This window comes from Tyto alba, unplaced genomic scaffold (genome assembly GCF_018691265.1).
Source record: "Tyto alba isolate M040663 unplaced genomic scaffold, T.alba_DEE_v4.0 Super-Scaffold_39, whole genome shotgun sequence".
Lineage (NCBI taxonomy): Eukaryota > Metazoa > Chordata > Aves > Strigiformes > Tytonidae > Tyto > Tyto alba.
Window position 1 is genome coordinate 8,377,893 of NW_024881314.1, and position 25,083 is coordinate 8,402,975.

General features: G+C 47.1%; 1 protein-coding gene across 12 annotated transcripts; it reads right to left on the reverse strand.

Moving 5' to 3' along the window:
- Positions 1 to 293: 293 nt before the first annotated feature.
- EXOC7 (exocyst complex component 7) lies at positions 294 to 23,386 on the reverse strand. Of its 12 annotated transcripts, none has more exons than XM_042802484.1 (22): positions 23,201 to 23,386; positions 22,335 to 22,400; positions 21,313 to 21,497; positions 20,519 to 20,624; positions 19,772 to 19,994; positions 18,309 to 18,476; positions 17,275 to 17,286; positions 12,212 to 12,304; positions 11,151 to 11,219; positions 9,665 to 9,810; positions 9,186 to 9,338; positions 8,382 to 8,480; positions 7,747 to 7,809; positions 7,404 to 7,470; positions 4,641 to 4,679; positions 3,516 to 3,581; positions 2,696 to 2,816; positions 2,180 to 2,275; positions 1,825 to 1,888; positions 1,252 to 1,293; positions 937 to 1,070; positions 294 to 548 (listed from the first exon to the last, which is right to left on the reverse strand). In XM_042802484.1, exons 1-22 carry the CDS (start codon positions 23,258 to 23,260, stop codon positions 446 to 448), a joined length of 2,175 nt encoding a protein of 724 aa, XP_042658418.1. In that variant the 5' UTR covers positions 23,261 to 23,386; the 3' UTR covers positions 294 to 445. The 12 variants fall into 12 exon arrangements, with proteins under 12 accessions (XP_042658418.1, XP_032858271.1, XP_032858272.1 ...); XM_033002380.2 differs by lacking the exon at positions 4,641 to 4,679 and adding an exon at positions 4,935 to 4,973; XM_033002381.2 differs by lacking the exons at positions 4,641 to 4,679; positions 17,275 to 17,286 and adding an exon at positions 4,935 to 4,973.
- Between the last annotated feature and the right edge of the window lie 1,697 nt (positions 23,387 to 25,083).

Sequence of the window (25,083 nt, forward strand, 5' to 3'; positions counted from 1 at the left end):
AATTCAGATTCCCAAATCCCATGAGGGAAGCAGGCAGCACCACTTGAAGCTCACAGCCTCCTGCCCTTAAGAAACGGGCTGTACCCATAAGGTTGAGGGGGTGGGGGCTGTGTGTGTGTGTTTGTTGATTGGGGTTGTTGTTTTTGTTTGTTTGTTTTTCTTTTTTTACACACCATGTCTGCTGCACATCAAAGCATTAACATTTGTACCCAGGCCTGAAGATGCACTAACATAAGAGTCCACAGTGCAGCCTCTTCTCCGGCTCCACGAAGAAGGCAAAGACAGCCAGGAGGTAGTGTTTCCACAGGTTTATAAATCTGATAAATACAAGTATAACACCCTGCCCACCACAATGGGGCAGGGGAGAAGGGAAGGGAGTCCCAAAGGTTGCTGAGATAGTTCTGACTTGTACTTGGCAGCTGGAGAGTACACAACAGCTGGAGATTTATGCCGATGTGTCAAACAGCTTCTCGATCATCTCCCCCACCTGGTCAACCTGGTATTTGATGTACTTCTCAGGGTTCTTGGTGAAGGGCACGTTGCCATATCTGCAAAGGAAGACAACCCCCAGGTGGCAAACAACTGGAACACAGCAGAGACCCCTCCTCCACTCCAGCACACCCCACTTGAATGTGACAGAGAATCTTGTAGGGAGCAAGTGACCCGCTTACAACTGGTCTCCTGAGTTTTACATGAATAGCCCAGCGTAGTTCAGAGCTTTGTGCTAGCTAGAACATCTGCACTCATCCCGACCAAGGAATGAGGGTGACAGCAGATGGTCACAACTAGCAGAGTTCAGCTTGGGGACGTTTTAGTGTGCGAGGTAGAGAAGCTAAGACAGGACAGTAGAAAAAGTACCTCAGCTCACGCTACTCTAGGCCCCAAAGACCTCAGTAAATCCAAAGAAGAGAGGACAACGTTGCAATAGGTCATCACCTGTTCAAGAAGGCACCATAGGTCTCTTTCACAATGGTTTTCTGTGCCCAGCGGATTTTGTCCCGCTGCTCCATGTCCGGGATTGCCCAGGCTTTCTGGATCTTACATAGCTCCTCCAGCCCGTCATTAAAACCCTGTCCAAAGTGAAACTCCGTGAGTGTCCTGTTTGCAATCACTTCTCTACACTGAGTCTGATGTTCTTCCCCTCCACTGGTGATTACCAACAGAGAGATCTCCTCCTTAGTCAGATCTTTGGTCTGACTGTCTGTACCAATAAACTAGGGGATATTCTTTTGCCACCTAACACCTCCTTACCTTAAAGCGTTCCTTTATCATCTGCCGCTCCTTATCCTTGAGCTGTAACAAGGAGGGAAAGGATTTTATTTCATCTCCAGAAATAAATTTCCAGCATCAGTGTTTGCCCACAACTCTCTATCCAACCTAAGTAATATCCTACCTACTTGTCTTGAATTCCCTCTCCTAAAGCAGGGAGGAGAAAGCTGCAGTGAGCAGCACACCCTACATTCAGCAACTGGCTTTCATCTGAAGTCAGTTTAACGGGGGTAATTTTCAGACAGAACAGACATAAAAATAGACTTCTTTATGCTTCTAGCCTGTTCTAAGGGAAGATCTCAGGGTTTTGAAAATCCAAAATAGAAGCATCTGCTCAGGTGAAAATATAAGAATGGAGGCAGAGATTAAAAGACTTGTAGGAATCTGGGGCAGGGCTGATTAGAAGGCAGCGCTGCCTTCCATCTTGTCCCAGCCACAGTATTCAGTCCACATGAAACATAAAGAAGGTTTCTGGGAATTTTTTAGTATGAAAAAAGGAGAATATGTTTCTGGTCATTTCTGTCATCTCAAAACCATCCTTGCCCATCCTCTCACCTTCATTCCTGGTTGAAAGACTGGCAAGTTTCTCTCCAAGATGTAATCTGTCACCTTCAACCAGCTGCATGTGAAATGAGATAGGAAAGAGGTAAAGAGGAGTTACTCATGCCTCACCAGAATATCTGTGTCTTCACCCATGACCCAAGGGTCAACCCAGACAATACACACCCCAAAACTTTCCACAGCGACCCCTTCCCCAAGTTAGATTAATCACTTGGAAACTAAAATACTTGGGTTTGGTTTAGACAAGTTTCTGGTTTTGGCTAATCTCTCCCACTGCTCCAGCAGCACTGGCTCCCAAGGAGCTCTCGAACTGACAAAACTAAGAGAAGAGCAGAGGGTGTCACCTGACCTGCGCTGGTAGGTCTGGATCTGCTGTTCAATGAGCTCCCGGTAAGACCTCTCGGCTGTCTTCTGTGTCACAGCTACCAACTGGATCAGCTCAGACCTGAAAGAACAGAGAACTTGAGGAAGCACGGGAGCCAGCTGCTCTCAGGGCTGTGAGCTGGATGGCAACATTTCAAGTCCCTGTCAACAAGTTCTTTTCTGCCCTTTACGATAAAAGGGACCTTGAAATACACAACCTGGGAGACAGAAGCTACTCCAAGTTACTTTCCGACACCATGTCTTTAGTCCTCCCAAGATCAAAGGATTCTCTACAACTTAAAGCATCTCTGATGCTTTTATCTTCCACTCTTATGTAATGTGATAATATTGCAAAACTTTCAAAAGGGCAGTTTCAAGAATGGAAGGAAGAGCAGAGATGAGAGAGGCCAGCAAGTAAGTGCACTAAATGCTGAGCTCTGCTCCAAAACCATGCTTAGAATCAGCCTGGACTTCACAGAGATTTACCCAGATATGCACTTACTTTTCCAGAGATTTCAGAATGTAGTTGTAGTTGTTGTGCAAAAAAATGGCACTCAAAGCTGGGTCTTCATAAACCTTGGATTTACTAAGAAGGTTAAGCTGCAAGTTGCCCAGCACTTTGCCTTAAAGGGGGAAAAACAGAGAACAAAAAGTTTTGCATTGAAACTCCTCATTACTGACAATCCAAACCAAGCACTCTGTACTGTCGCTGTGGGCCCACAGTGAAGTGAACAGCACAGCCGCAACTGCGTGTGCAGACAAGGGTACAATCCTGTGTACTTCATCCTACAAGCCTTGCACAGATCTTTCCTCAGCGAGACACCAAAACCTCTCTGCAAACTAGTGCCTTTGTTGCAACTGGCAATACAGTCGCATTCTGTGTTCAGAATAAGTCCCAGGACCAGCATGGGGAATCAGACACAGGCTCAGATCTCAAAGCCACCAAAGGACCTGATCCCCACTGTAACAGATCATCACGAGGTCATACCATGAACTCATCTCAACATCTTAATCACAGCACTGATATTTTTACAGAGTCCCTTTGGCAGCTGGGAGCCTCTGGGGTTGAAGGTGCAAAGCACTGGGTGAGAACAGTTCGAGGCAACTGATCACAAAAGCTCTGCAGCGCTGCAAGCTGCTGCACTGTGCTTTGTCCTGTCTAACTGCAACAGTCTGAAACTCCCAGTTTGACACTTTTTCCCATTCCTCCCATCAGAATCTTGTTCAAATAGGGAAAGATCACATGGAGTAAGGGACACAGCCTGTGCTCTTCACCCAAGAATGAGCTAAGTGGAGGACAGCCAATGAGGCTGAGTACTCACAGATGTAGGTGCTCAGCAGCCGCCTGCTGAACTCTGAACTGTAACTACTAGCTGAAGAGCTGGTCTCTGAAAAGAAAAAAAAAGTCTTAGGCCAGTCAACATGCCATTGGGAAGGGGGGTATGTGTGGTCAGCCTGCCTCTACTCAAACAAGCCTCGTCCCTGTTGCTATGGAATTAGCACAGAGCTCCCATCGACAGTGGAATTAGCTCCCAGCTAAAGTGCTGGCTATCAGCGGCTTCGCCAGGGTGAGGGTGGAAGAGCTATGCACCCCTCAATCCTTCTATCTGCATCAAGTGCTGAGCACCCCAGCAGAAACCTGCCCTTTCCTTCCTCATGCTCAGAGGACACCCTCTTGATCAGAAATAGAGTCATTAAACACATCCTCCCCATCCTTCCCCCACCACCTGAAAAGTGTTTGGAAGCAACTAGAAATTGGCAATCAGAGAACAAATGAGCTGGAGCAGTTAACAGCAGGCACACAACAGGAATTGAAACAAGCAGAAAGGCTCTGGAAAGTTTCAGCCATCCCCATGGTTGCTGATAGAGCCTGCGTGGCTCTGTACGAGGGACTGTGCCAGCATGGGAGCCTGCCCTTACAAGCAATGACTGCAGGCTGGCACATGTTCCTCTGTCTATGCACAAGAGATGGCTTTCTGCCCTCAAGGGCTTGTGGGCAGGGGTCCCACACGACACGTGGGGTAGCTAACTCCTCCTCCCCCCACCAGAGAGTTTGGCAGCCAGGTCTAGCTCGGGTGGTCTGAGTTCATAGGCACCCCATGGGAAAGGCCTCGAGGCTCCTGTTGCTGGGAGTTGGACAATAAGGAGCTGAGCACACATGGGATAAAGCATGATACCAGCTGGGCCAATTTGCTACCTGTGCCAAAGAGATTCAGTGCCATGAGAGTGCCTTTAGCCTGCTTCAGCTCATGTGGCATCCCTCATTGTCTGCTGGTGACAAGCCCTCCCTATTCTCTCCAGCCCACTGGCAAGAGTTACTTACTCTCCCCTTTTTCCCTTTTCAATTACATGCTAATTTATTTACCACTCCTGGAGGATAAAAAATTGACATACATCACCAGAGTCCGAGGCAATGTGAACAGGTACGTATGGGTAAGTCTGTTTATCTCTGGGATCTAAAGGAATATTGTATGTATCCCCAAGAACTACAAAGATTAGGCAGAGAGAAAAGGGGAGGGAGGGAGGAGAGAAAAAAAGAAATGCTCATGTGGCATCCCTCACTGTCTGATGGTGCCAAGCCCTCCCTATTCTCTCCCACCCACTGGCAAGAGTTACTTACCCTCCCCTTTTTCCCTTTTCAATTACGTGTTAATTTATTTACCACTCCTGGAGGATAAAGAATTAACATACATCAGAGTCCAAGGCAATATGAACAGGTACATGTGGGTATGTCTGCTTACCTCTGGGATCTAAAGGAATATTGTATGTGTCCCCAAGAACTACAAAGATTAGGCAGAGCAGAGAGAAAAGGGGAGGGAAGAGAGAGAAAAAGAAACGCAAAGTACAAAAAGACAGGTTAGAGACCACCATTCCTTTGAGAACAAAGCAGATATTAACACAGAGCAGCCACAGACAGCTACACAGGAGAGCAGGCAGGAGCCCCTCCAAGGCCACAGAGTGGAGATCACAGAGGAAAGTCAGAGTTTAACTTCCTTTGCCTGCTAGAGACATTGTCTTGTCATTGTATTTAGCAAGACACCTCATTCCAAATCAGTTCAAACACACTTTTCAAGGCAAAGGAAAGCTTCCCCTCATGTCAACAGCAGTTTACTGGTCCTTGCACAGCCCATATAACCTTCCCAGGACCCCGAGCAAAGCCATTCCACCCTCACTGTGCACTTCAGCATCCCTGGCTACACAGGGCCCCACAGAGCTGCTCAGTGGGCAAGAGCAAGGGATTGGCGCCACTGCATTGAACTGATCAACTTTGCTTTTGCTACCACTTGAGGCAAACATCACAGAAAAAAAAATGCATGTATTTCCCACCCCTTGGGATCACCGGGGGGAATTATCTAACCCAACTCCAGACACCCACACCTGAGCTAGCAACTGGGAGCTGTTGTTAGAGAGGCACCCTCGGGGGCAAGTCACCATCCCAAAGCAGATGCCTCTGGTCACTGAATCAACTCCCCCCTAAACTCCACTGACATAATCACCTCTGATATAACGATACTTTGTCTAGGGTGATGTCAGGTACACAGCCAGACAGGGACCACAACTTCACCAACATTCAGTAACCAGCATCACCCAGAATAAGAACAGCTGTGACCTGCATGGGCGCCCTGTATCAGGCCAGACCTAGCTTTTGGAGCAAGTAACAGAGCTGTTTCTGCACGAGAACAACGCTGGCAGAAAGCAGGGAGCATCTGGTAGCAGATGGTCCCCGAGGCCTGACTGCAGACAGAAAGAAGATGATTTACAATACTTGGATTGTGGGTCACGTCATGCATGGCTCTGAGGTACTACATGTCAGCCCAAGTTACCAGATCTGTTGCAATCACACTGACTTCAAGCTTTAACAATTGAACAGACTGCAAAGAAGCATTTTTTTCGAGCTGTCTTTACACAGCAGGAGCCCTCCATACCCTCAATGGGACAACTAGCCACAATTAAAAAGGAAATGGCTTGTGTGTCATAGATATAGCCACATTTTTTTATATGACCAATACAAAAAATAAAAAAGCCTGTTCTACCTTTTGAATCAGCTCCTGCAACAGATCTCTATTGCATGACAACATCAAGACTTTGAAACAACAGTGCTGACATCACCATTCAGGGAAGGACATGGGAAACAGTTGGTTTCTATAAGAAAGAACTCAGACAACCTCTCTGGCTGAGGAAAAGGAGTCAAGGCCTGGGAGGCTCTGAACACACTGAGCTTGCAAGTGGCAAGGGCACAAGTCAGTGGTTAGAGGAGATGTGGCAAGAAGCAGAGACATCCCAGCTTGAGTTAATTTAGAACTGGCAGAATTTTCCAAGCAGGAATTGCAGACAAAAGTCTGGAGGCAGCTGTAAGCTGCCCCCTTCCCCTGCTCCTAATGGGCTCCCTAACCCTCTCCAAACACCAGCTAGTGGCCTGTGCCTCTTCAGGTCCCTGCACCCCCTGAATCTCCAGTTCTCCACCTCTTCAGCCTGCTCTATTCCAACCTACTTAAAAGCATGAGCTCTGCCAAGGCTGAGGGCTAACTAGCGTGATGGGGGCTGCTGCTCTACACAGAACCAAGAATCATGCTCTAGTTGATACACAGCAGCATCCTGTTACATGAGGCAGCAGCAGCTCTCGGATTCTGATCTATATATTTCTTTCTGGAATCACTCCCCAGCATCCTGGAGACCAGAGTTAAAACTTGTCAATGTTATGGCACGTGGGCTCAGGAGTCCCAGCTTGACCATGTTCAGATGCTGAGGAGAATATTCTTGCAGCTTCTGTTACACTCTGACCAGAGGATGTGGCAGAGAAAGGTGGCAATTCATCAACACCCAGCCTAACTAAAGCTAACGCAGCTGGATCGAGCACCCTCACTCCAGTACAGTCACAGAGGATCAGCCCAGTGTCAGATTTGAAGCTAAATGACTAAGGCATCCTCTCCTGATACCACAGAGCACACAGGAAATAAACACCATCCCAGGAGCATCTGATTAGAGCAAGTGTGGAAGGCCAGCAGGGAAACTCTCTGCATCCCTTGGGAGTTCTCCAGATAACCAACAACTTGGTCATGTCAGATCAGAGGATAAGACAAACCACAGGGTGAAGGACAGGAGGAGAACAAGCTCACAGTGCATGTTGAGGTTTGATGTTTTTAGGGAAGATATCCAGACAATATGGGGAAGGAGCTGCATGCCGAAACAAGCCTCATGCATGTATGTACCTTGTGATGCCAGCATGGCACCTGCCGTCTCCTGGAAATCCAACAATTGCTGTAGGAAAAGGATGGCCTGGAAGCAAGGAAGGGAAATTAAAAGCAACTGACATTGTGTCTCCTATGCTCTGCAAGAAACAAAAATCACCACGCTCCTCTGACTTGCTGTGTTTTACCCCCATAGTCACATCACGGCTTAGCAAGGGTAACTAGCTAATCTCTCCATGGAAGCCAGTTAATTGCCCTTCCAGTACCAACACAGCTTAACTTAAGAAATTTCCCCACTGCTCTTTTTAAAACCTCTTCAGAAGTTGTTTTTCCACAAAGGATGGTTCAAATTACCATCACTTACGTTGCTGGTGAGTTCGTGAACTGTCCCATCTTTTGGCATGTTATATTCCTTGTCTGGGTCATTCTAAAAAGGGAAAAGAGAGACGTAAGGTAAGCATGCAAGGAAATTGAAGGCACCTACAACGCAACTGCTGCTGCAAGTGAGCTGCAGGCTTGTTTATCCAACCTCCCTAAACATTCTCAGACCCGGCTCTTGCAGTGCCATCTCCTGGTGCTCAGAAACCACAGCTCCTATGCACCAGCAGCTCAGAACCACAGGGGTTTGTTCAGCATGTGACCATCAAATGCTCAGCTCACCTACTGGGCAGTGCGTTCACCAAGCTCACCTCACACAGGGACAGTTTAACATGAGTTCTCCAACTTTTCAAGTCAGCAATTTTCCTTAGTTAATTTCAAATTGCTTGTGGTATGCCTGTTAAGGGTCTTAGGCAGAGGCCTCCTGTATTTGAAATCAGCACCAGGCATTTGTTTGGTATTTCCAGCTGACTGTCCAAAGCAATCCAGCAAGATCCTGCCTTAGAGTCATTAACAATATGGTCTCATGGAAAACTGAAAGCTAAACTAGGGGTTCTGCTCAGAAAACCCCTCTTCCAAGCCTGCTGGTCTTGCCAGAGAGAACACTGAGGAGAGTCCTACCTTAATGTTGTCTGCAAATTCTTCCAGTGCCCTCGCACCAGTGGTCTCCATGGAAGTGATCAGTCCTGGCAGCTTGTTCTTAGTGCCTGCTGCAGTTCCCTGGAATAGTTCCATAACAGATCAGAGAAGGAAAACAAACAGTATCTGAACTTTTATTCAGCACCTACCCTTCCTGATCCTCACCTCAGCATCTCATTCTCAATTCCCATGTGCCAGGAGAATATTTACAGAACCATCAACAACATCTGAAATTCTGCATTCTACTGCCAGTCAGAAAGGGAAGATGTTGTGACCCTGACAGTGACCAGGACTTGCTACCTCTCATGTTTCCTCTTATGCAACCTGATACAGGAGGTTGGTACATCACAGTCACCAGCTGGAAGCAGATGGAAAGGAGCCTTGCTAAACCTGAATGCCACATTTGATATCTGGAGACCCTTGTGGCATGGTCCAAGCAGGCCCTCCTCAGAGCAGTCCATCTTCCAGATGTCAGTGAGCATAGTCTAAACTAAGCTAAACAATATCAGAGAAGAAACACCTCAGAGGCCATGTATACAGCAGAATAATGTAGATGATCCATCACTGGGTCATGACTTGAACTGGAAAGAACTGCTGCTGAGAGAGAGATGCCAAGTTGCTGGTTCACCATCCCAGAAAGGAGCAAGCTGCATTTGGTGCCAATTCCAGTCCATGCTGGAGGACAGAAGCAGTGTTGCTTTGTTCAAAGCCACTGTGATAATCCCTTTCAAAAAGTTCTCCAGATAACCCACGCCATAGGACTCTCTCCAATCACATCACGCTTACCTGCAAGACCTGGTCAAATTCTGGCTTCATCTGCTTAAGATGCTTAAGGATGGGGAATATTGTGAGCACAGCTGAATAGTCGTGTCGGATGATGGCTTTCCGGGCAGCTGAGACAATGTTATCCCCCTCCATGATCAAATTATCTAATGACTCCTGCAACAAACAGGAGCCAGAGAGTCAGAAGGAAGTTGCATGACTTTTGCCCAGGCAGCACAAGGGGGTCAGTGCAGGATACCTGTTAAGGATGTCAATTTAGCTGAGAGGTCATTTGCGATAACCAGCAAGTGACTCTGAGCACATGTTCTCCAGGGTCTGTACAGGCCCTGGTTCCCAAAACAGGTCCTGCAGGACAACCCTAGTAGCGGTGGTGCTCTTGGGCACCACCAGCAGTGGTGGAATCCACAACCTCACAGTGAAGAGGAAGGGAAAAAGACTTAGCATGTATCCTTTACAAGAGAAGCGAAGCAGGCTCAACTGACCTGGATAAGGGAATCAAAGGTCTTCTTCTGGTGGTGCTCTGGGACGATTTCTGTCAGGAGCTGGTATTCACTCTGGGCCAGTTTGACAAAGGCACTAACGCAGTGAATATAGGCATCAATCTCGATGTCGAAGACGTCATCCCTCCCTGTAAGGGCAAGATGGCTTTAAGAAAGAACAAAATTTGAACTAAACTTCCAGCAACTCTGCTCACTCCAAGGCCTTGGTTTAAACAAGGAGCACAAGGTTCTTCTGGAAAAGGTGGTTCTGGCTTTGCACCCATCCTTTCGTGAGAACAAGAGTCATCTTCTCACCAAACCTGCCCCCGGGGTTTGTGCATGGGAAGCTATGCATACCCTGCAGCAGGCATGCAAAGTCACCCGCAGTTCAGGAAACAGGCACATCAGGACACCAGCTCTTTCTGGCCTCATGACAGAGGGCACATTTGGAGCTCTTCTGGGATACAGACTAAATTTAATCAAAGGCTTGAACACAGAGTACTAAACTCCAGAAGGTCTGAGGTGAATTATTCAACATCTCTGCTCGTATTTTTAGAATTCTTTATCTCCATCCCTCATGCAGATGAAGAACTGCCATTTTGCATCAACATTTCTGGGAAATCAAGGCTGTCCTGGAAGGCAGTCTCTTCCCACAGGCAGAAACAGAAGATAAAAAAACAGGCAGATGAACATTTAAATCCTATGAGGCAGGAATATCAGCACAGCTAGGTGAGCTATCTGCCACACAACGCTGCATACAAATGCGAATATTCAAGTCTTAGCATACAGAACATTTCAAAGATATATCAAAGAACCTATGTGGTAGGCATGAGAAGTGCTGGTATGATACAAGGGCCCATACCAACTCATGCCAACAACTACCTGGATGTGTCAGCAGGACTCGCACCATACTGCACTACTCAGACCCCTGTAGTAACCACTACGAGACAGTGAGATTACACAGAGAGGCCTTCTCTAAGCTATGGGCTGCTGCTGCTGCTTCTCTCCTCCCAGCAACATCAGCAACTTTTGATGGAGAAAGAACCAATTCTTCCCTACACTGACAGGTCCTTCTGGTTGATGTTTTAAAAGTTATGGTCAGCAGGGAACACAAACGTGATGTGGTTTTACAGACTGCCTACAGTGGAGAGTGGCCCGCTGTATTTCACGCCACATGTGATCCCTTTCCTGTTTGCTTCACTTCAGCACTGAACAAGCCAGTAGCTACCTATAGGAAAGTGGCCCTTAGCATGATGGCCACCAGTCTTTGGTTGGACAAAGTTGGGGTTCCCTGTTTGAGGGCTTGGGGTGTGCGTGATTAGTAGGAATGAATTCTACTGAGAAGAGCCAGAGCTTCTTAGCCAGACAAGGCCCGTGCTCCAGGACTGCCCATGTAGATGAACAGCCACTGGCTACAAAACTACTGTGAAACATGCTGAAAAGAAGGGATGTTAGCCAGCTTGTTATGAAGTGACAACATGGTACTTACCAGCAGCCGGCCCATGCTTGTCGCTCAGCGTATCGGAAAGGTGTTTAACTCGTAAATCATGCTCATGACCTAGTGAGATGTCAGCCGGCACAAACAGAAGGCGCAATTTATCCAGGGTGGTTACAGCATGGATGCTCACACTGGCTGGAAGCTGCTTCAAGCTTGGCTTATTTGATCTGTGGGACACTTTTCCCTACACAGTCCCAGGAATGCTACCTGACCAAATCCCTTTGTTGGTCTATGTAGCAGCAGCAACCCTTTGAAACCTGATGAGAAGTGCGAGTAAGTCCTCTGTTGGGCCACAGGAGTTGCTTGAACCTCCTGCCATAAGTTTTGAATGGGATAGCAGGCACCAGAAGTCCAATTTGTACCCACAACCATTACAAACCCGAATTCAAAGCCCATCCCCTGCTTAGTACAAGAATTTTTTTTTCCCCCAAATGAGTGATGTTAGTCACCATCTGGGATTTAGTAGGCTACAACACAGGCACTGAAGAGATCCACTTTGAATGCATACATAGCAGGGGCCAGAAAGGTCTTACAGATGCTTTGAAGCAAGTGACCTCTTCTCTGTTATCTGGTACAACCTCCATAAGCAGAGGAGCTCAGAATATGGAAGACAACCATTTAGGTAGGTCTCCACATAGGTGATGTACAGGCACGACGTGCTGAGCTAGCTGTGGTATGACACTTCAGCATCAGGTTTGGAAAGGTCACTAGGAAACTGAATGTCTCAAAGTCCAGGCAAAAAGAGAAGAGAACAGAAACACCACAAGCAGATGCCATCAGAGCAGAGTTTCCATTAGCCAGGTGGCTATGGTGGGTCAACTGCTTTAAGGTAACATTCCTCTCCACCTGTACTCATGTTTACAGAGATGTTGAAATTCAGACACTAAATTCAGAAAAATAATTTGGCCCTTCAGCATCTCCTTGGTTCCCCAAGGATAGCTATACCTAATCAACATTGTCCACCAAGCACTAGGCTAATGGAAGTCCCACCTGGAAAAGCAAGGCTGATACACAGAGAAAGTCAAGGGTGAAGTAGCTAGAGCTGTGATTACCTTCCATAGGAATGAGGTTAGAGGCCCCCTTTTTCCCATCTAGACCATGCTGAGAGTACTGTTTCAGAAGATTCTGAGCCTTACGGATCGTGCCTGTCACCAGAGCCAGAGAGAAGAGACAAGAAGACCTAGAAAATGAGTGAAAGAAAACAAACCCAGAACACCAGCCCTCCACCAGCAAGTCACCTGGGCCCATCAAGAGGATGCTGGGCACCAATGAGCATGCTCAGCACAGGAACGTGAACCCCAAACTCATATCCAAGTGTGCAGCTACAATGGTATTTCCAGACTTCCACACTGTTTCCCTGCTTTGAGGGTAGGGGCATAAATTCTAGCCAGGGATACAGAGTCAGGGAGCACTTGGATCAGTCTGGAGAGGTGGTATGCTTGGGTGACAAAACACCAGAGAAGGGAAGCAATGGAGCACCCTTCGCTGTAATGAGTTTATTTAAGCCAATACTATGCATCCAAGTGTACAAGGTTTATTGTTTTTCCTCATCTGTGGAAGCAGTAAGGACAACTTTGCAGTAAGGACAACTCCTGTCTGGCAACATGTTCCTTGCTCCCCAGAGCCACAATTGCAGCCGCTTGATTAGAGCTGCAGAAAGAGGTGCCTTTCCGAGGGGTATTTTCTGAGCATGCTCGACACAGACCCATCAGGAGCCCCACAGCCAAGACAAGGAATGATCTCTGGCGTTACAGGAAGCGATAAAAGGGAGACAACCTCTGGGCTCGAGAGAGCAATTGCAGCAGCAATTCCCATCACAGGAATCATAGAATAATGGATGCTGCCCACCCATGTCTAACTCGCATTAAGTCACCCTAATCCCCAAGACACTTCTCTTCTAAGGAACTGCAAATCAATTAAAACCATGGAAAAAAAAAATAACACTGGGTTAAAAGATTTATACTTAACACACACAAAAAACAGACAGAACTGAACAAAAGCCAATGCTGGATATACAGCTAGAAAGCACAAAACAAAGCATTAATGTGACAACTGAAGACTAAGCACTGTTTCCAAATTAAAAGGTTAGTTGTCATGCAACAAGCTACAATTATCACAAGCACATGGACACCCTCTCACAGCAGAGCTTTGCTGTTGCCTGCACAACAGGGAACAGAAAGTTTTGGGAAGGTAGAAGAAGTTTCTATAGGAGACCCAGATGAAACAGAACTGGGCTGAGTAAATGAAGAAGGATCCAAGAAATAAAAATGCTGCTACCAAAATTAAGAATTGTTCTTCCGCTTTAAAGTAATAAATACTTAAAACGTGCAGAAAATCCCTACTACCACCAGTAACTGAGAGCCACAGTACAGCTTGGAAATGAGCACTGGCTGCCCAAATGCTGAGGACTGCTATCCTGAGGGGAAGCCCAGGTACACACTGCTGCAGAACAGCATCCTGGGCTGCAGGGCAGCTTCATCCCATGAAGGAATATACGGCAGAGGATGGAAGCTTCAAGTCCCCCAGACAATGCATCTCTAATGGAGGAGAACAGGAGAGAGAAGTTCCCACTGAATCACCAAGCTGCTGTAACCTAGTACACTTACTAAATAACAGAGGAAGGCTCCTAAAGCATAATGTTTCACTTGCAACATTTTTCTTCTACCTGTTCAGAGTCTTCTCAACCACTTAAAGAAAAAAAAAATATATATATCCATAAAACATATTCTTCTAGCAGGAGACTTCTCCCCTCTAGAGCCGCACCAGGGAGGGAGAGACTTACACCCTTCCTGTGCTGATGCATTTGCTCCTAGTTTCTGCCATATGATCAAATGAGAGGGCTATGCCACTTCTTCCAAGCTTCCTGATGCTCTTCACACCCAACACTTCCACTTTATTCTTAGATACTTTCAGAAACCTTAAGAGCTTGGGCACAACAGCAAGTTCCTCTCAGCAAGCAGGGCTGTAGCAAGCTCCGGAGATACGCACTAAGCTCTTTCTTACTGCTGTTACCATGGCCCAGCAGATGCAGAGCAGCCTCAACCAAAGTACTGGTCTACCAGTTCTTTCATCTTTCCCACTTTCAAGAATCTTGGGGGGGGGGGGGCGGGGGGACGAGGAAGAATAAAAAAGAGGGTAAATTGGTGTGAAAACCAAGCAGACAGTACAACTGCTGCTGCTGTCAAAAGGATCTCACTTCACAGGTATGCAGTGCACATCTCCACAGCCCACCCCTGACAGTTTCTTCTCAGATGAGATCTGAAAAGCAAACGCCTTTGCTGCATTTTATTTGCATAAGCACAATTACCTGTGTTTACGCTGACACACACGAGTGTTCAGTGTTCATGGGCACCACTTCAGTGCTGCTGTATCCCTCTTACTTAGCATTGTAATTAGGCTTTAATGGATTCTAGTGGAAGCCAAATGCTTTTGTTCCATGATTGTTTTCCCCTATAAGGCAGCTTGAAAACCAAATGGGACTGTTTCAGTTACTAATGAAAACATCACATTCAAGCTAGGCAGTGATCAATATGGGAAGCAGGAACAGGGTCTTTATTCTGCCACACAAAGACTCCACAGTCTGCCTTCAGGTAGCACCTCACTGCTACATAAACTGGAACATTAAGAAAACTGGAAAAGGGCTCCCCTATGGCTTAACAAGAGCCCCCACACCCCCCGAAAGTCAAAAAACACCTGAAACTTTCGCTCCTGTGGCCCAGTTGTTAAATAAAGTGGCTTTAGGGCGTTTTCCAATTGCATGTTGCTCTCCTCTTTCTCTCTTCCATTAAGCAGTTTTCTAACCAAGCAGAAAGGCAATGCATCATCTTTTCTTAAGCACCACCTGCAGAATCTGTATAAAACTGGCCCCTACCAGCATCTTCTGGCCCTATCCTTTCCTGGCAATGTAGAGCTTCTGAGCTTCTGCTGCTCTCAAACCGACAAAATAGCACTGGGTCTACAGGCATCACAAAGAAGTGGTATTCTATGTGCATATGTTTGCAGAAGGATAATTTGTGAATCAGAATACACTTGGCCCCTGAGACAGTCTGCAGACATTTCAAACAGCAAACTACTAAGAAAAAAAAAAAAAAAAGCAGCCCACAGATTGTTTTATCAGTTCAACTTGACTTGGCAAGCTTCATTTAAGAGGAGACAACTCTGCTTGAGAGTCAACTCCAGCAGTCAGATTTTCAACTGCATGCTGTAACAACAGGAGACCCTACAGGGTACACCAACAAATGAAACAGTAACAGACAGATGAAGACCCTCAAACAACACATAGATATGGAGCACGATCTCCAGAATCCAACATAGTACCCCGGGGGGAGAGGTAGGGTCTCTGCCTTGTTACTCTGTCCCTAATACCTCGCCTTCCCTTTAGCTGTAACCTCTCTTGCACTTTGCTTTGTGGGTAAACAAGTTAGAGCACATCAGATTTAGTTTGTTATTTATCCCTTGCAACAGGTTAAAGTGTGCATTGGGGTGTGCACTGGGATATTTTTCCTTAAGGACTAAGGAAATCAACTCACTTGCTGAAACCATGAGAAAACCCCCTTGTCTGAAACCCAAACTGGCAGAACTTTACTTACTGAAGTGATAGCACAGAAAAAAAATTTCTTTGTCCATTATCAAACAAAGGCTAAAACCAGGAGAATCACACACCACCAAATGAATATTGCTATGAAGAGGGCCACTGTGCCAGTACGAAGAGGGTATAAGACCTCCACCTCAAGAGCTGTCCTTGAAAGCTGATGAACTACAGAAAAAATGGTGAATCTTCTCAAAGACTGTATTTTTTTTCCTCCATTTTTAATTTAATGTTAGTACAATTTAGTAGCCGTAAGAGATGGCTGGTGTATGAGGTTTAACCACCCCTGTCCTTCAAGAGCTACAGTCTGGTTCTCTGTCCTTGTTCATGGAAGACTGGAGACAAATTAGCCACTATTTTTTCTTGAGATTGACAATACCTCAATAGATCATTTGAAATGCTCTCTCTTTCACACACTGTCAGCTCTAAGTGCATTCAGACTGTGTTCTACGCCTTCTACCTGGCCCATCTCACAAACTCCAATTAAATGGGGCAAAAAGATGTGAAAATCCCTTGAAAAAAATCTACAGCCGAGACACTCATCATGACAAGTAATTTTGGATGCCCAAATGCATCCATTTTGGAGGAGCCCTGTTTGTAGTGAACAAATGCTTGTGCTCTCAAACGTGTGGCTCCTTTCTGTACTCTCTATGTGAGCACGCAAGATCTGAGACTCATTTTAAAAATTCTAGTGATTTTTTTTTTCTTTTTAATCTGCCCATGAGAAAAAAAAAAAACAAACCTTCTATTTACCTAGAGCACAGTGGTGATGTTATTTGGCAGGCTGCTCAAACGTGTGCTGACCATGCTGACTTCACAGCAATCAAAACCCAGGAATCTTTTCACAGTATCAGGTGATAACTGAAAACTGTGGACCAAATCTGAAGCACCCACAACCTGAGTTCCCCATGGCCCAACTACAGACCCCCACCTGGCATCTCTCCAGTTGACAGCTCCTGAACCACACAAAAATAATTTCTACCTATTGTAATCACGCTGCTGGGCAAGAACCACTGTTCAGGAGCTGAACACAAATGACTGACATCATGCTTAGGAGCAATTTTAAAAACTGTTTTTCTTCCATCTGCAGAATAGCTAGTTCTCCTTAGCAGGATATTGTCCTCTACAAGTCTCCCAACACTGAGGGCAAATTCTTATGCAAATAACTACCTGCCAAACTCCAGAGGAAAGCCAAGCGTGGGGTGAGACACCCGCTTGTCGGGTGGTTCTCTGCTGACAGGGAAAAATCCACTGAAATTCGCAGACTGACTGCATTCACCAACTGCAACTCCCACATCAGCCTTCAGGAACAGCTCCAGGGCACAGCAGCAATGGTACAGATTGATTTTAAAAGACCAGATAGGTGATCTCTGGATGTCACACCTTTCCCCAGAGAGACCTCCCACTCCAAATATCCCAGGCACACCCCCTGCTTTAGCAAGAAGAGGCCCAGCAAAGCCTCTCCACGCACAGAAGTGAAGAGAGCGAGCACCAGGGCCAGCACATGTACACATAGACGCACATTACCTGGGATGAGGACTGCATTCACATCAGGATTATAAAAATAAACACAACAAAATTAAAATGGATATTTCTTTTCTTCCCTTTCCCCATCCCATCTGTTCCCAATTACTACCCACATTTCTCACTATTTTCCTGAACCCAGTAAGAGTACTTGGACAACACAGGGAAAAAATATTAGGGTGGGAGAGTATTGGCCAGGTAAACCCAGAGAAATATGAACTATTACAAAGGAGACAACAGGGTTCTGTGACACAGAGGGACAATATCACTGTGCTGCTGGGGGGAGATATGTGCCAGCTTTTGCTGGCGCTCCTGGCTTTGCTCCCACTAGATGGCACATTTCAGAGACGGGTGCGCCAGCTCTGTGCTCCCGTACACCGGAGTGACTGGCCACACCAGCTGCAGAAAATGCAGCAAAACTCCACTATGAGGAGAGGTGGAATAACCCATCAGCCACATTCACAGCTCTTCTGAAGACAGGCTGAGGCAAAAGCTTTAACAGCCCTTCCAAAATTCAGAAAACTTTGGATCTCATTTGTGTAGGCATCTACCTAGTCCCCATCTCAACACCTGATGAGTTCTTAGTTTCCTACACAATAATAACTTATTCAATACTAATCATTGAAGTGATGCGTTTTATCAGATTGGAGTTTTCTATTTTGCTGTGGCACAGTCTATATTCCATATTCCAAGGCTGAGGACAGGTGTTCTCAGATTATATCCTTTTATAGCCCTCTCGGGTCTCTTTTTATTTATCTCCTTTGTTAAGGCTATGGCCTTTTCTTTCCCTGTATACAGGGCCCCTCTTCTCCCTTTACATCGCCCAGAGAACAGACCTGATGACTGGAAATGTCTGTAATCTCAGTGCTGAATCCAGGGCAGAGAAGAGGCGCTTATCTCCAAAATCTCATCCCTGCTCCTGTCCTAAAAGCATATTTTAGACACAGAGGCTTCCTCAGCAGTGAGAAGGCCTGCAGATATGCGTTCGATACCCAGGCAAGAGGATACACAGTACAGTGATCCCTCTGGGGACTCACCTGGTCTCTTGATTGGCTTTTTGGTGGGGGTGTCCTTCCTTTTGTTCTGAATGGCAGGGGAATATGGCACTCCTGTGGAGGAGCTGTTCTTACGGAAATGATCTTTCAGGCCCTTGATGGAACGGTCGAGTTGGACAGAGCGGATTTGGAAGTAAACAGTCATGAAATCTAAGGAGTCAAGGTAGAAACAAGATTATAAGCAAACAGGGAACACTGTATGGCAAAACAAATCTTTCTTGAAACACTCTGTGCCCCTAAGGGGACTTACTAGCATTGATGTGGGACTTCAAGTAAGTGTTTCTCCCTCCCAGAGCCTCTCCCATTTTCTTCAAAAACTTCTTTCCCCTGCAGTATTCATTCCAGCCCTCCTACCACACACATTAAGTCTGTGCACCACTACCAAGAGCACAGCAGTTGTGGAACTGATGGGAGACATTGGTGCAAAACATGTGGATTCAAATGCTCAGTTGCTAACATGAGAGACTTGACACTTCTCAGGATTCAGGGCACTCAGGAACTAAATGAGGTGTTCATCATTTGAAAGCAGAATATAAACTGACTGACAAAATATGCTATATATGCTTGAGTCGCCTTTGATCACAGAAAAATCCTTAAGAAGCTTTTAAAGATGTTCATCATACTTAGTAAGCACAGTAATCCCCACTCAGAAGTAAATCATTTAGGTGGGGGGTGATTCCAGTAGCAATATAAATGTGAAAGTATAGGTTTCCTGCAGTAAGTCCACAAAGCCATTCACTCCCAAAGAAAAAGTTAATAAAGGAGTATAGAGCTATAGGCATATTTTGACGCTTCAGAACAGGAAAGAAGAAACATGTATTGACTGAAGAAAAGTCTTCTGTGCTGCTTTCCCCCTGCCCTTGGTCACATTTAATACAAAAAGTTCTGTTCATAAATAGTTCCTAAAGGGAGTGAGTGACCAGTGTCTTTCACATTTATAATATCGGAGCACTGGATAGTTATGGCTCCATCATAAGGCATTACAGATGCAAGGCAAATGGATTTCTGCTATAGGACAGACTATGCATTAAGATATTTGTGCTTTATTTACACAGCAATTTCTCTCATCATATCCACCAGGAGATCATTCTGTTCAACTGACAAACCATCACTTCAGTCTCGCTACAGATGCTGTAAAAAAAGCAGGATCTGAACGTGATTGAAAGGAGACTGAAGTACTCACCTAAAAGATGCCACTAAGGCAGTCACTAGTTCTGCTCATGCTGCTGGCTACCAACAGCAGTGCAACTCATAGTTTGTTAGCCAGCAGCACCTGAGCAGAGGCTTCATGGCTGAAGGTGAGCGATCTACAGGCCAAGCTGTGCAGTGCTACACACAACCCTCAACACTCTACTTACTTTTGGTCACAACTACATGTGGTTAAGTAGTTGGAGAGCACTCACCTGATACAAAGCTATGAGGAAACAGCATGCAGCACTACAAACCTTGATTCCTGCCGTTTTCCACCAGCCAGCCAGAAATGCGGATGATATCATGCAGGACGCTCTCTGGGAGGTGCTCCAGAGACATCTCTTCCTGAGTCTCCATTTCATCGTCCCCACTGATCAGGTCCAGAATGAGGATGGGTGGGACTGGCTTGGTGTGTCGTGTCATCAAGCTTCGGAACTCTGATTCCAGGGACTCCTTGCCCCTCTCAAAGAGGGATTTCTGGCACAAAACAGAAGGACAGAAGCAGCACAATGTTTCTGTAATCCATCACTCACGAGTATTTCTGCACAAGGTACTTTCAGCAGTGTTTCTAACCACTGTCAAGTAACACATGCTTCAAACTCCAGTAACACCTACGAGACTTTTAAAGCAAATTAAATAGAAAAAAGTGCTTGGGAGTTGCTCGGTCTTCGAGTGGGATTTAAACAGATCTACCATTCTGCTCAAGCAGTTGAAGGACTGACTAAAGCTACTCAGGAGGAGGTTCAATCAACTCCACCATATGTGTAAGATACGCTTTCAGAAGTACTACTGGCACAACGCAGAGAGAACAAAACGGCCCAAGCAGAAATACTGCTGAGTGCAGACTTAAACAGAAGCCAAAACAATTGTTTCTTCATCTGTGCCCAAACACCTCCTTCAGCAGGCAGCAAGCCCATCAGCCTCTCACAGCAAGAGGGCAAGCAGCAGGGCCACGGCTATCCCTCCCTCACCCATGCCAGGTTCCAGATTCCACGATTTACCACACGATTCAGCTCTGGGCTGTCCGGATTGTTGTCCTGGAAGTATTCCACTGCCTTCTGGATTTTGTCCATGCAATTCAAGTATTCCTCCAGCCTCCCAGTAGGGCTGAAAATAAAACCAAAAATAAAAAGCAGTGCCCCAAGAAGCAGAGAAAGAAGATATCAAGAAAGCACCAGACCAAACTCAGGATAAGAATAACAAGGAAAATTTCAATTCTTTTCTTCAACTAGGAGGAGATCACAGGATTCCCTTTTGCCTCCACTCAGTGCCACAGCAGAATACCCAATCCATGCAGCAAATACAGAAGTACTGATGACTGAGCAGCACACAGATCTCAGCCTTGACTTCCTCTCCCAGTCAGGCCCTGATGGGAAGGTAGAGGAAGCTGCACATCCCACTCCAGAGAAGGGCCAGCACAACACCCTCCCAGAGACTGAAAGCAGGCTCCAGAACAGTTGGTTCATCCTGGATGCAGCAACAACATTAACAGGGCAGGAAGAACCTTTGGGTAAAGGGCAGAGGAAAGAAGAGAAGCCATCAACGCTCATAAGATTCACATAGCAGCATGTCTGCAAAACCTGGAAGAGACACCGGTGCAGAGTCTGAGCAGACTTTGACCTCTGGGGATTGCTGAAGGTCAGATCAGGCAGCTTTATTGTGGACTGATGGTGGGAAAGAATGTGAGAAAGGTACAAGAAACTTTATGGTTTATCTGTGGAGTCAGCTCCCCTACCTCTATCCCAAAAGTTCAACAGGATGCAGCTCCCTAGCAAGATCTAGCTGCTCAACTCACCCTTCCTTTATGATCTTCTCTGTGTCCTTAGCCACATGGTAGTAACTGATGACATGATCCAAGCAGGACAGGGTCTTCTCCACGTTCTCCTGCAAGCGCTGCAGGTTCTCTGTCTGTTTATGGACAGGGATGATCGAGTTCTCCAGTTTCATCAAACGACTTTCAAAGGAGGAGAGGATAGAAACCTACATGCCAAGAGAGAAACAGAGAACTGAGGACATCCTTCCACATGGACCCATACAGTAGTGTAGTAGAGCAGGGCAATCAGGGACCTTCAGGTCCCAGCTTCTCTTTTCGGGATAAACCAGCAGCCACTTTGCTTCATATCACTGAAACCCAAACACAAGATGCACAACATGAAGGCACAGAACCAGTATAGTGAGAACCTTCTTTTTCATCATAGAAATTTGTTTTTTATAAGGGACTGTGATATTGTTTCTGAAAGGTGGAAAACCTTAGTAAACTCATAAAGTGTGCTTTAATGTTATCTTTTCTAGGCCAAAACATAATTCTTTCAAGATTCACTCCTATGTTATGTTTTCCACTATTCTCTGGCAGTTCCTCTATGACTTATTTAAAGCACTGAGCCCAAAACTGGACATACTAGTTGAGGGGTTACAATCAATTAGAGCACAATAATTACTTTCCACCTCTTAAACAGAGCACTCCCAAAATAAAACTCCAAATGAGACCTGGCTTTATGAAGCAACAACATGATGCTGTTGCACAAACTAGTCTGGAGTCTATTAATACCTATTCCCGAGAGAGAAGACAGACTGCAAAGAGATAAGGCCAACAGTTCATTTGAGCCCTCATCAACCCCAGGAGAGAAGATTAAGATTGAAACATTCATCAGTTTTCCCTTCTGCCCAGCCACTGAAGTGTAAAACACAGACGTAGAGCAAATGGTTCATTACTCTGCATTCCTCAGATGGGCACAATGACAGCCTTGAAAACAGATTCTCCTAAGAAAAAATAAACCCAGTCCCAGCATTAGGGTTGAACTTCAGGGACCTCCTTACCATGTTTTTTGTAAGCTGGTCACTCTTCTCAAGGCTCTCTTTGATAAAGGACAGAGTTTCTTCTTCCTGTCCATAGGATGAAAAAAAAATAGTCTTCAGTTCTGAATGCTAAGCGTTTAAGTCTCTAAACGTTACATGTAGGTTTTTACACGTCCTGGTAAACCCTGCAGCAAACCACGTCTGGTCTGATGCTGAGGCCTCATTTTAATATGCCACTTCATAACAGAAATCAGGGCAATTAATCCAAAGCGAGAAACACATAATGTAATGAGCAAGGTTTTTACAGATTGTTTCCTTCAATACCACAAGCCTTAGCACACTAAAGTCACAGCACAATATAAAATTAACACTTTTACCAGAGAGGCACACTGACTCAGACACCACCTTTCCCTGCCACAAGCACAACACAGGTGTTGCACTGGCACCATCCAAATCCCACGCATGGCTGTGAACTCAAGTGGCCAATGCAAAGCAACCACCAAGGGCTGTTTTCAAGTTACCGAAGCCCAAAGATAGGGAGGGAAACATCAGCCTACAAGGGCTGGCCTCATAGGCTGGACCTGAGGCCCTAAAGGGAGAGTCCCCAGAAGGTATCAGGCCCTAAGAGGGGGACCCGTGGCCCAAAGAGGAGGGCAGAGATACCCCTTGACCCTGAAAAGCAAGGCCCTAGGCTCTGAAGGGGAGCTGGGGATGCTGCCAGGCCCGGAGCGGGGTGAGCAAGCCCTCAGGGGATCCCGGGACGCTCCCGGGCCCGGTGAGGACCCGCAGGCCAGCTCCCAGCCCCGTCTCCTAGGCAACGCGCCGGGGCTGCGGGCGCGGGCCAAGGCCCCAGCAGGACCCGCAGCAAGTCCCTAGCCCAGTCCCACCTGCTTGAGCTTATCTTCGATCTCCCTCCTGCGGACCGACACCTCCTCACTGGGGATCATCCTGCCGCGGGGCACCGGGGCCGCGCTCCGCCGTTCAATCCCACTGCGGACAACCTCTTCCGCGGCCCGTCACGGCCACGGCGCCATCTTGGGAGCGGCGACGCACACTGCGCATGCGCGGCAACACCGCCCGCCATCTAGAGAGTGGCCTCTCGCTAAGAGCGGGGGGCGGGCGGGCTCCGGCCGCGGTGCGCATGCGCTATGGTCCCTGAGGCGAGCCAGCGCATGCGCACTGCCCAGCGTTAGAGGCGCGAGGCCCCTCCCCCCCGTGTGGGAGCGGCGGGAAGGCTGCGCCGCCATGTTGGCGGTGGTGTGGCGGGTCCCCCTTTTTCTGTCGGGGCGGCCCGGCCGAACCGAACCCCACCGACCTGAATGTCAGCGACGTCCCCACAGGACGTGGGGGGGTCGGAGGGAGGTCCAAAGCCACGCAGCTTCCCCTCCGCGCTGAGCTGCTGGGGCGGCCAGGCCCACTGCCACACACTTGGGGGTAGAAATAAGGTGTGGAGGAAGGTAGTGGGGGTTTGGTCTTAGGGAAAAGAAATTACAGAAATTTGTATATGAATTATGGAAATTAAGCATTTGCAGGTGTCCAGGTCACTTTACCGCTGTCCTGCATCCACTTTTCAGAAGGCTACCACCTCAGGGAAGCTGCCATCTCCTTCCTGCAGCATAGCTGGGGAGGGCTGCGTTTATCATACACTGGGGCAGTTACAGGGCTCTGCATCTTCATAAACCATGTCCAGCGCAGAGCGGGGAGCTGGTTTTATCAGTACAGACAGTCCCAGCCTCCCGCTGCCTTGTGCTGCTCTGAGGCAAGGCTCCTGCTGCGCAAAGGGACCGGCCTGTTCCCATCCATCTTCCCCTTGTCAAACCAGCCCAGGCTCTGGAAAAGAGCTGAAACAACCCAAAGAGCCTCTTTTGTTCAACAACTTTAGCGTGTTTCATAACCCACCTTATCATGCTGCAAACAGCTGTGCCCGGGCTCTGGCTGCTGCGAGGGGCAATGCACAGCCAAGGAGCTGTATTTTCTGTGTGTGATATTGCCTGGCCATGATTGCCTGCCTGTGTTTTATGGGGACATTTGCTAGAGCGGATCTTGTCCTGCGGGTATAAGAGAGGAGATCCCTATCCGGGGTTAGCATCCAGCGCCTCTTGTGTTTCTTCCCCGCTGGGCTGGTGTGGTTGTGAAGGTTTTTTTCCCCTGTACAATTATACCAATCCATGCTCTTTCTGCTAACACCTCCTAATTCAAAGAGCAGGCAGAGCCAAAAGGAAACCTCCCCTTGCTGAGCCTGGGGAACACGTGTGTGTGCTCCCCTGAACAATGCTATCTATCTCCTGAAAAGCCAGCGAAAAGGGTCCCTCATCCCATCATGGGGTGACTGAACCCTCAGAGCAAAGAGGGAGTACTGGGGTAGAGGCACCCAGCCCACACCCCAGCTGCCGGGTGGGGGTGTTAAGGAGTGAATAAACGTGCAGAAAGTCAGCCTGGCAATAAAGCACATAAAAACTGCCCGAGTCTGTGCAAATGTGAGGTGCAACACCACATCCAAGGGGAGGCAGCAGAAAAAGCCTGCCGTGCTGGTCAAATACAAAGAGTCAAAGCAACAGGGGTTATTTCTGGTAAAATTAAGAAGAAAGGGTAGAAACACTGCAGATTGAACGTGTGTTAAAATACTGTGCAAAAGGTCGCAAAGCACACCTGGGATCTCTAGGCTGTAAATACCCCCTTGGCTCATTGCTGACTGTTTCTCCGGAGGTGGGTGCAGCTGGCAGAATGACAGCGCCAAGACAATCCCGGTCCCGCCGCCTTCCCGCCGGAG

Bases quoted from the DNA above. Each gene is read 5' to 3' on its own strand.
- EXOC7 (XM_042802484.1), bottom strand. From the start codon at position 23,260: ATGATCCCCAGTGAGGAGGTGTCGGTCCGCAGGAGGGAGATCGAAGAT. The intron at 8,481-9,185 runs GTAAGCGTGATG...GAACTATTCCAG, and splicing joins AATTTGACCAGGTCTTGCAG to GGAACTGCAGCAGGCACTAA. The intron at 4,680-7,403 runs GTACATACATGC...TAATCTTTGTAG, and splicing joins TGCCATGCTGGCATCACAAG to TTCTTGGGGATACATACAAT.